The sequence below is a fragment of the Lactuca sativa genome, chromosome 9 (genome assembly GCF_002870075.4).
Source record: "Lactuca sativa cultivar Salinas chromosome 9, Lsat_Salinas_v11, whole genome shotgun sequence".
NCBI lineage: Eukaryota > Viridiplantae > Streptophyta > Magnoliopsida > Asterales > Asteraceae > Lactuca > Lactuca sativa.
The window spans coordinates 75,860,077-75,872,009 of record NC_056631.2 but is presented as its reverse complement, the minus strand read 5'-3'; the positions used below and the strand labels follow the sequence as shown (position 1 = coordinate 75,872,009).

The following is an 11,933-nucleotide window of genomic DNA, read 5'->3' as shown; positions in this document are numbered from 1 at the left end:
TCTTTTCAGACGCTTCCATAAATCTATGAAGTACCGACTTGAAATCCATCTTCTTTTCGGGTAGTGGTTGCTATTTTTGATAGAAACCTCTATCGGTTTATCTATACTTCTCATCCTTTTGTTTCTTGTACTCTTTATATGGTAACCACTCTTTATTGGGCTTCCTCCAATCTTCATCATACTTGTAACAACTTGAGTAGAACACTTGTGCTTTCTTGTTCCCATTTTCATCTAAGTCACAATCCTTGGTCAAAAATGTGGACCACTACAATTATCACACCCAAATCTAATGGCATGAATGGACTGATCTAATTTTGTCGCCTATTTATAGAATCTAGTTTAGCTATGATTGCAGCTAAGTTCTCAGTCCTTCCATCTCCTTTTCCTCTTGTAACATCGTCTCGTGGATTATGGTACTCACGCGAGTACTTTGCAAATTCTCCAATTAACTCTTTTATAGTTGGTGGCTCCTTCTTCGTCATTGGCCCTTGTGAGTCAAGAAGTTGTTTAGTAGTTACATTCACTCCATCATAGAAAATGGAAAATTCTTGTTGAAGATTTAGATCATGTTGAGGGAAACTTATAAGCAAGCCCTTGTATCTTTCCCAAGCTTCATACAATGACTCCTCAACCTCTTGTTGAAAGTTGGTTATCTTCTTCTTAAGCTTTGAAATCTTCGAAGGTGGGCTAAATTGCTCAATAAAAGCATCATGAAGATTCTTCCATGTGGTAATAGATTCGGGTGCAAGAGACTTCAACCAAACCTTGGCTGCACCGGTAATTGTCACCAGAAGCATCCTTGGTAACATGGATTCTCTTGGCACATTTGGAATGTGAAAGTAGTTTGCAATATCTTTAACCTCATCAATGTGCTTGAAATCATCTTCATCTCTTTCCCTGCGAAAGGTATGTCCTTGAGCCTAGATAAAATTTTCCCTTTGAGCTCAAAACTTCTCTTAGCTGGAATCTCGGGTGGAACTAGACCTAGTCCATGTTCTTCACGTGTCCTCTTCTTGTAGTCGCCCATCGTCATTCTCGTAATGCCTGCCATCTCTTCTTCTTCTTCGATCTTTAACTCTGAAGCGTCTAAACTTCCTTCAGTAGAGGATTCTGGCTCGTATCCTACTTCCTTCTTATTTGGAGTCTTCTCAAAAAGTTCAAATTTGTCGGATTTGAAAGTATTGCTCAATTCGCCCTTCTTGTCCTTCTTCTTGTGGAAAGTGGATTATGGATCTTATAGTGGAGGAACAATTGGAGTTTTAAATACTCGGGGTCATAAATCACTGAAACAAAACAACCACGCATAAAAGGAATAAAAATCAATAAACTAATAAATTCACTGAAGCGAGACCACGACGTGGTTGCGTCTCAAAAAGAAAAACAAAATAAACAAAAGCAACCAAAGTAATTTTTTGTGGTTTTTACCCCACAAAAAAATCGAATAACTAAAAGCAATTAAACTAATAACCAAATAAGTCGTTCCCCGACAATGGCGCCAAAAACTTTGATGTGCATGCACAAAAGTACCTATTAGTTTTAAATTTATAACCTAACAAATTCTTACTAACTATGCACTTATAGGTAGTGTACCTAGTCAGATTATAGTTTAGCTCAGGTAATTCAGGTGTCGATAACATGGAACGGAATTCAATTAATTAAATTAACCACTTCTAATTAAACCAACAAACAAACTATGATCTTGGGGTTTTTTTATTGATTTTAAGATCTGGATAACTTAACTATCACCTAACAAGTAATCAAGCAACGAAAACAAAGTAACTTCAAGTATTACAAGAATCATGTTGCCTAGATCCGATTTCACTTTCTCCTATGATTGATTTCTTATGGATAGATTATACTGATTACCAATTATTTAGCTATTATGATCAAATATCTAGGTCTACCAATATATGAATGGAAAAGTAAGGATCATGCACAAGTTAAACACCAAATTGATAATAGCACAATTGGACTATAAATGACATGAGTTACTCTCATATGATCAATTCAAGCAACCAAGCACAGATTAATACTAATTATGCTCTTTAACACAGCTAAAGTTACTAGCTTTAATTACTTAAACTAAGATGTGAGTAATCCTAGCTCTAATTATATAATGGTCATAAACAATTAGGAGATGGATTCATGCAATTAATATGGTTAATTAACACACAAAATCTGATTTATATGCAATAAAAACTAGAACTAAAACATGTTAGGGTTTATATATATCAAACACAAGTAAAATCAAATATAATCATCCAATAATTTGAAATCAACTCATGTGGATCAAGTTCATCTTCACCAAATAGAAGTAAAAGGTGTTTAACCTCTCATTGTAGCAGAAAAACATATTAAATATAAGTAAAATAAGCTACACATAAGTTTAATAAGCAAACCAACTAGATCAATGTTGAATTCCTTCTAAATCTTCTTCAATCTTGAGCTTCACTTGAATTTCGACTTTCTTCTAGGTTTCTAAGGGTTATTAATCACAATTAACCTCTGAAAACCGAATGCATCCCTTGATTTCGACCTAATGCCTGGCATTTTATAATTGTGGAAATCTGGCCACAACGTCGCGGTTGATCGCCACCACAACATGGTCTTCAAGTAAATTATGTGTCTGCCAAGTCAGCATATGGGTGCTAATATTCCAATCACCATGTCGTGGTTATATCACCACGACGTGGTCTTCAGTCATCTTATTTTCTTCTTTAGTTTTAGCTCTCGTTTCCTGCTTCCATCTCCTCGTATGCTCTCCTTTTGTCCCGAGCAAGTCTTCGCCGCTACAAAACATATTTTAAACATAATAAGTATCTTTTGTTCCATATTAAGCATAATTGTAGCTAAAAATATTAGAAATATGCCTTAAATATGTAGTTAATTATACACACATCACTTATTCATAATTTTTCCAACTTAAATGTGTGTATATCGTTTGGTAGATGACTAATACATATTTAAAAAAAAAAAAAAAAAAAAAAAAAAAAAAAAAAAAAAAAAAACCTTGTTTTCAGAAAAAACTGTTGAAATCTATCATGCAAATGGTAAGAGTTCTTAAAGAACTTTAGGCATACTAAAGGGACAAAAAACCATTTATAATACATAAATAAGTAATTATATACTCATAAAAATGTATATTTAGGCCTTTTGGTATAGTCATCACGAGAGCTTCCGTGGTCTATGTGGTCACTAACCACAAATGTGAACACCATCACATAGTGTTAGTGGTGGCTAGTGGTGGAACATTTTCGTGGTCATATGTGATGAGGAGCACGGATCACCACACTCAATCAGCTTCATTCTCTCTCTATTCCTCTCTATCTCTCTCTACCTTTTTCCATCTCTCTACAATTTAATTAATTAAAAAATATTTTTTTTTTATTTTAATAATCAAAAAATAAGAGGGATATAGTGGTGAGTATCCCAACCTTTTAGTGGTAGCTAGTGGTGATGATGTGGCACCCACCACTATAGTGGTTAGTTGTGGGTATAACAGATGACCTTATAACTTTCCACGAGTTCCGTTAATCCAGTCGTTACTTACAACCTACCAATCATATTGAAATGTGATAGAAATGAGCCATAGAGGATATTATGTAACTTATGGTTTTTTTCTGACAAAAGAAATGGCAAGTTAAACAAAAAATGCAGGGACCATTTGTTATTTGAACTGTTAGGTTCTACTAAGAAAACAATCATATTACATCTAAAACAAAGGGAATTGCCAAACTCAGACACACATTGGCAATGTTTTAAAACTGGTTTAAACCGGCCGGTCGAACCGGTTGGACCGGGAACCGGTGCAGTGAACGGTTCAACTATCACCGATTTTATATTGATTTCTGAACCGGATTGAACCGGACGGTTTTTTGAAAAAACCGGTTGAACCGGTCAAAATAAACCGGTTGAACCGGTTAAATCGAATAAAAACACATGGAAAAAAAAAAACAATTTACATAATAAACTTTGGTGAATTTTTTCATATCTATTTAGTTTTTTTCTAAATAAAAACATATGATAAATGTGATAATTTTTTTTGATATGTTTGTATTCATTTAAAACTATATTTTGTTACGGTATTATACTTTATTTCTTTTTGACGTATATGAATTGATGTAAAACACTATAATTTATGGTTATGTGTTATTTTAATGTTTTTGGATTTATCTACAATTTTTTATGTGTATTTTTAATCTTTGAATTTGTAAACATCAAATTCATGATTTATATATGTATGTATGTGTAGGGAAATAGGAAAAAATATGAAAACTATAGAAACCGGTTGATCCGGCGGTCGAACCGGTTGAACCGGGAACCGGTCAACATATCGGTTCAATTAAAAAACCGGTTTTAAAACATTGCACATTGGCCAAAAAAAGATGATCGTGTATAAAAAGAAACTCTTCAACATATAAATGACTTTAGAAATTAAATGAAAAATTTTATATAGAGGTTTCCATATTATGGCTAGGGTTCGGGTTTTCTAGTCGGGTTTCAGGTTTCTTATCGGGTTTACAACAATTCATAACGAAATCTTTATTCCGTTTTAGGGTACCCCGATATCTTATAAAAAATATGTGTTCTAGTCTCCCTTTTAAATTAAAAATATGATGAATCACTTTAATAAAATTAAATCGACGTTATATTAAAAATTATTTTATTTAATTTTAGTGTAATACGTCAAAACATAAAAATTGATCATTCACACCGGATTGTTAACAACTAAAAAGATTTTCCACAGTAAGTATTTTATCTTTGATGCGTGCCATTAACATATATATATATATATATATATATATATAATCGGGCGGGTCGGGTCGGGGCGAGGATAACTCACTCGTTGCCCCGAACCCGATAACAACCCGTTACCCGACCCGATATAATCGGGTTTCGTGTTTCCCCATCGGGTTCGGGTTTTTTTACCATCCCTAATTATGGCAATTTCTATTCACGGAAAAAATCACACAACATTAGCATATATGAAACTTCTCTTAAACAGTAATTTAAGAGTTTGCTAAAAACGTGTATGTGATATCAAATGACAATAATTTTATGGTATTAAACTTGTAGAAGCCGAAAAATGGAATCATAGAATATCAAGAAAAACTTACCGAATGATCTTGAACTATTCGATTTTGTTACACCTCGAGTAATAAACGTCGAGTATAATGCTTATGACTTTAAACAAAGTGTTGATAACTTATTGTAAGGCAAAATAGTTCAACTCAAAGGATCATGACAACATTCCCATTTAACCATATAAAGTGTTTATAAGTGTTTTTAGAGATACATGAGATATTCAAGACAAATACATAACACCCTCTATTGATCATATTCAAGACAAATACATAACACCCTCTATTTATAGGGTAGAGTTTGGGTAAGTTAATGGTTGGAGAAGCTATGTATATAAATTCTACTTATGAAGGTTATAAATATGAGCATCCATTCTTCTTCATGTGAGTTACAACATTCCTAAAATATTAGTAGTTAATTGGTTTGTTGATTTTTTTAACTATTATAATTCGTATATTAGAATTTATATATTAAAATATATTTTAGTGTAAATTTATAGTATGTAAATGGAGTTTAAAGATATTTTATTCTAATTTTTATAAAGATAAAGTATTTTCTGATGGTAAAATTGGAGTTGGTTTTAAAATATATCTCATAAATTAGTATCAAATTATAAAGAATAAAAAAAATAAAATAAAATAAAATAAAAAAACTTATTATCTAAAATAAAAATCTATTTAATATTAAATAGATTCTTATTTGATCATTGAAGATATATACCATACATTAAAGAATATCTTTCAAATTAAAATATGTTTATTTTACATTTAATATATATCTTTATTTGATTATAAAGTTGAAGAACATTTCCAATTTGGCAATTTGCCATGATCTTACCAATCAAACCCCAATGTTTAAGTTAATTACTTCATCATTACCACCAACCATATACACTTATTTAAATAATATTTAAAATCTTAGCGTTACGTGCGACATAATTACAAAATCACAGCTAGATAGAGGAAGAGGAGAGAGAGAGACAGGGGCGTCGTGTGCATCCTCCCTTTTCTCATAGACTTTTTAATTAAATCATCACCATTTTTAATTCTGTTCCTTACTTTATGTAGTTGATGTGATGTTTTTCGATTATTGTATGATTTTTTGTGGCATTTCTGATCAACCTATAGTTTTCCGTCCATGTATCATCGGCAAATCCGTGAATCGTAGTCGGCGTTGACGGTGGAACAGATTGTATCAATATGAGTTTGGTTAATAACAGCGTCGAGACAGTAAACGCTGCAGCCACCGCTATAGTTTCCGCCGAGAGCCGCGTTCAGCCGACCTCCGTTCAGGTTTGTTTCCAATTTCAAACCGATTTGATTTCTCTGTATATGTGTTGAAAAACTTGACGAATCGATACAGCAAATGAATCCTTGATATTGTGAACGTTTCCGTTTGCTACATGACGATTCTGATCGATTCATTTTCCGTTTTCTCAAGTGCAATCGGTAGTGAAAATTTCGTTTTGTTAAATCAGTTGTGTATAATTTAGTGATATAATCGCTTGAAATTGAAGAAGGTGTAGCTGTTGAATTGAAAAATCACAAGTTTTCTCAAATTATTGGAAAAGCTATGAATTTAATTATAGATGGACCACTTCTGAAGCTCCATCTGAATAATATTCATTTTTCTCGCTATTGTTACTCCAAATAGGTACGACTTTTAGTGATTGGATGCAATAAATTGCCTGGAATCCTGGATCATTCATCTTCTTTTCAATTCCATGTTTATAATTATGGCGAGATTTAAGATTGATTCCTACTCAAGTATACCTGTAGATCCAATTTAAGAAATTCAATCATCATATGACTGTTTTGTTCTCTCCACTTCCAATTATAAATTATTCACATTCCTTATGATATCTTTATGATCAGAAAAGAAGATGGAGCAGCTGCTGGAGTCTATACTGGTGTTTCGGATCATACAAACAAAGCAAACAAATCAGTCACGCCCTTTTAGCTCCTGAATCATCAACAGCACCCAATCCAACAGCACCATCAACAATCCAAAACACAAACACCACAAACACCGTCGTATTCCCTTTCATTGCTCCGCCGTCTTCTCCGGCGTCGTTCCTCCAATCAGATCCCCCCTCAGCCTCCTACTCACCAGTCGGTCTACTCTCGTTCAAATCCCAAGGAGTCGCGTCATCAATTTTCACAATCGGTCCCTACGCTTACGAGACTCAGCTAGTTTCACCCCCTGTCTTTTCAACTTACACAACCGAACCCTCCACCGCTTCCTTCACACCCCCTCCTGAATCCGTTCAAATCACCACACCTTCATCCCCCGAAGTCCCATTCGCACAGTTGCTGACGTCATCACTCGCACGTGCGAGAAAACAAAATCAGAAATTCCCATTTTCACAATACGAGTTCCAGCCTTATAACAACACGAAGAAATTGGGTTCACGATTGAGTTCCGGATCCTTGACTCCGAATGGATGGGGTTCGAGATTAGGGTCGGGTTCATTGACCCCAAATGGATTGGGTTCGAGATTAGGGTCGGGTTCATTGACCCCAAATGGAGGCGAAATGAGTCAGATCTCTGAGGTGGCGTCGCTTGCCAACTCAGCAACGAATTCACCGAAGGGAGAAACGTTGGTTGACCATAGGGTTTCGTTTGAGTTGACTCATTTGGATCTCGTGAACAATCTAGAATCTTCTAGAACTTCATCAGGACATAGGGATTTTAATTTTGACAACATGAATCCGAGTGTTGGTGTGGAATTGGGGTCTGAAAAGAATTGGACATTTTTCCCTATGTTACAGACGCCGGTTAAGCCGAGCTGAGGGTAAATGGGTAATTTACTATTATGCCCTTAAGAGGTACAGATATCTGATTTGTCATTTGGGCTTTTGTTGTATGCAATTTATATATAGAATTTGTTATGAGTTAGTTAACTTTTTACATGTATTATGATTGCATATAGAAAGATATTTAAATTATCGTAATAGAAAGATAAAATAAAAAGACACGTGGCAATTGGTAATTGGATGATATAAGATGTGAGGAGTTTATGGACGAAAAATGACTCTTTTTCACGCTTTTCTTGCATTATAAGATCCAGTTGGAGTTTATCTTATTATACGACTTATTGTGTGTCTGGTATGTTGACAACATCTAGCGTTGAAGGCTATTTTTTTCAGTTTCTATATTATTACAATAATAATTTATTTTTTTTACCAGTTGTAGAGTTTGTTTGTGTTCAAAGAATGACAAAACTATAAAAATAGTCATTGTAGTGTGCATTTTTTCTGTTTGGCTTCATGGTCCTTTTAAACTAGTTTCGTTGGAGATTTGATCCGTAAGTAAACAGAAATGACCAGAATACCTTTGGGTATTTATTTACTATTTTTCTTTTATTTTTTTAACTCCAATATTTATTTATTTAGTTAAACAATTAAACAATAATAGGCTCTCTCTCTCTCTCTCTCTCTCTCTCTCTCTCTCTCTCTCTCTCTCTCTCTCTCAAGAACACACATACAAACAGATTTCTTGATTTCTTCTAAAAAACCCTTTTTTGGACTTCCGATTTTGGATCTATGTGTTCTTGGACGTTCGATTTTGCTTTGTACCTCAACTCCAAATTTCATCTCATTCCATAGAGCCATGACGAATAGAAATCTGTTCAAAACTCGATTTCATAAGTTCAAACCTTCTAGTTCAATAATCGATTCAAAGCACATACACACACAAGATGAACATGTTCAAATATGGGTTTCTTTTTAGATGTCAAACCTTTGTTTTAGTTGTAGGTTCTCTAAGGGTTTTGGAAGTTTTTGATGTTATGCCATCGGTTCTTGATTTATATACATCTGCTTAAATAGAAAAGAGCATGTCCATGGCGATTGATAAAGATTAGCGATAAGGAATTCCAATCCCTTAACCTAGATGTGAGTATCAAGAATGTCAATCCTCCCAAAAGAGAATGTCGAGCAGCCCAAGGCATCTGACATTTTTAGTTTCATCTATTCCATCTCAAACCTGCAAAAAAGAACCCACCAATTTTGATTGTTCTTTGAGCAGTTGATGAAAGAGCATAACCACCAAAGAACCCAAGTTGCATATTTGTTCGTCTTCTTTATCCTTAACTCTATGCATCTTCTTTCTCTCCAATTCCACCTATTGTTGTGAATCATAAACGCTAGCTTCTCCCCCTTCTATAAATCTTAAAAGGTTTGAATCATCAAGGCTTTAAAAGGTTTGAATCATCAAACGAATAGCAGATAAGTCGATAATAAACAATTAGACCTCACAAAGATCTATGTACTTTTTTAAAGTAGCTTCACATATAAAAGAATCAAAAAGGGAATTTCCGAATAAATTATGGAAATCCAAGAGACCCAGATTGGAAAAACCTGTAGAGAGAGAGATTTGAGTCTTCAAAGATCGACAATTAGGAATGAGTATTAGATTTTAAAAAAATGAAAGAAAAATAGAAAATAAATACCCCAATGGTATTAGAGTCATTTCAGTTTATTGAGAGACCAAATCTGCAACGAAACTAGCTCAAAATGATCATGAAGCCAAAAAAAGTCGAAGTTTTGAGTAAACCTCAGAAAAAATACATGTCACAGGGACCATTTTTGCAGTTTTTTCTAAAAGAATATGATCGGATAAATCAAGCCAACTTTGTTGGATGATCGATAAAATCTCATTTAAGAGTTTCTTAAAAATACTTCTAATATATCATTAATTAATTATGGAAAACCTATTGCTTTAAATGTTTTTTTATATCTTTCAATTAACTTATCAAATTAATTTTTACCAAAAATTATTTTTTATCAACTATGTTAGTACATCAAACAAAACATTAATCATAATAATTAAGAGTATATTGGTTTGCCGTTTAAAAAAAATAAAATTTGTTGATGGAGTTTATTTGTCTTTTAAATATAAAACATAAATAAGATTGTTTTTTTAATAAATATATAGATTGATGTTGTCACCGTTCAAATATTATTATCGAAAGAAAGTATCATGAATATACTCGTTCATGAGAAGTGTTAATGTAAGATATAACATTCGTGATAGTACAATGTTCGATGTGTTTTTTTTTCAAACAATCATTGTATAAATACATGTAGTGGTCGATTCAGAAAAAAAGTTGCGGTTAACATCAATCTCAATATTAGGACGGATTGAATTGTATTAGATCCAAAATTGGTACCGATTTGATTCAGATAGGAAGAGTAAATGGACTTTGTATATAAATGTTATACTTGCTTTTGACATACATTTAATATGTTTATTTTTGTATAGTTTTTGGGGGAAATGGGTACCCATTTAAACAAATATTTGAAGTGTAAACGGATATCGGAATTAAAATGGAATGTAGGAAGGCATTAATGGTAGCAATTGGTGGCCATTTCTGGTTGGCAAGCTTTGCAGGATTGATTATGACATGAGACTATGGGGGATGCATCAAATCACAATGGATCCTATGTTGAAATTATTGCATCTCTTATTCTTCTATATTTTCTACCATAGTAACATAAAATTTATATTACTAACACACTGTGTTTAGTATCAAATATAGAGAATTAATCAGATCAATACAAAACTTCTTTTGCCTAATCTTTTATAAAATCCATTCAGGTGTTAAATAAATAACAATATACTACAACTAAATTATCTTTATTATTTTACCATGACGTTTTCTATTTTTCAAAATGTTACATTTAACTTGTCACACACAAACGTTTATTTATTTGTTATATATCTTAAACTATCTTTCTAATGAATCAAAGTTATCAGTTGTTAGGAGACAAGAATTTATCCAGAAAATAAACCCTTTCATTCTTTTGGTCAAACTTAAGAAAAAGTTGTCTTTTTAGTATAAAATTATAATATCATAAATTATCAATGATTTAAGGTAATTCCATAAAAAAACTTATGGTGTTTGTTGAATGGATTAGGCTGTGACCCAGTAAAAAATCGGGTCAATTAAAAATATATTTTTGTCTATGATTCAAGTCAATCCTGGTTTATAAAAATATTGGTTGAGCTAGTAAAAAATCATATAAAATTTAAAGACAATTAAGTAACTTAATAAGTAGACCTGACAATGGAGCTGAGTTTGGACTGGATCAGTCTTGATCCAAACCCGTTACAGATTATAAAACCGATTATATTGAAACTTCGGAGTCGACTGCAATCGGCTTTGGATTAGGAACTGAACTGGGAAGTTGAAGTGGAACGTCTAACAGTCTAAGTGTCTAACTCCTCGACTCTTGTATGTGAAGATTGATGATTAATAAATGTATTATAAGTTTATAACTTATAATTTATAAATAATAAATTTATATTTCAAAATTAGACAGGGTGGGTCATAACCGGATCGGATCGATAGTGATTCATACTCGACCCTCTTAATAAAATTGTTAACGGGTATATGTCGTTAATGGATAAACGAATCATAAGATATGATCCAAACTCATTAATTTTACACGAGTTTAAAGTGGATTAGGGTCAAAGCTCATTCCATTATCATGTGACGTCTAATTAAAACTTAAACACATTGCGTACTCTTCTTACCCCATAATTTAGTATTGTACTTTAGGTTTAGTATTTGATGTTATTTGATTCATCTAGAACTTCTAGTTACGTTTTTTTTCAATTCTTAGTGAATTAAAAATGCATCTAATCATTACAATCCATTTCATTTTTTGAAAACGGAACTTCCCTAACGATGGTTTCCGGGTCAGCTTTCGCGTACCGACTAATCCTCCGCTGCAAACATGAGGCTTTGCCTCATACCCTGGAGTCACTACAGACGAACCTTCATGGCCACAAGGGCTGAGTAGCTAAAATTATTTCTTACCTCCACAAAATTAAAATCATTTTTC

General features: G+C 33.0%; 1 protein-coding gene, 1 long non-coding RNA gene and 1 other non-coding gene across 3 annotated transcripts; 2 read left to right on the top strand and 1 right to left on the bottom strand.

Annotated features, from left to right (window-relative positions):
- The first annotated feature begins 561 nt into the window (after positions 1-561).
- On the top strand, positions 562-668 carry LOC111918073 (small nucleolar RNA R71). Its single transcript, XR_002859084.1, has one exon. It is a non-coding gene; the product is annotated as a small nucleolar RNA R71 (small nucleolar RNA).
- A 1,656-nt stretch (positions 669-2,324) lies between these two features.
- On the bottom strand, positions 2,325-5,309 carry LOC122195983 (uncharacterized). The gene is made up of 3 exons (XR_006187152.1): positions 5,118-5,309; positions 3,435-3,553; positions 2,325-2,789 (listed from the first exon to the last, which is right to left on the bottom strand). It is a non-coding gene; the product is annotated as an uncharacterized LOC122195983 (long non-coding RNA).
- Positions 5,310-6,011: 702 nt separating this feature from the next.
- Positions 6,012-7,985, top strand: LOC111918047 (uncharacterized protein At1g76660). Its single transcript, XM_023913707.3, has 2 exons — positions 6,012-6,374; positions 6,957-7,985. The coding sequence occupies exons 1-2, from the start codon at positions 6,282-6,284 to the stop codon at positions 7,872-7,874; spliced, it is 1,011 nt and encodes a 336-aa protein (XP_023769475.1). The 5' UTR covers positions 6,012-6,281; the 3' UTR covers positions 7,875-7,985.
- The last annotated feature ends 3,948 nt before the right edge of the window (positions 7,986-11,933 follow it).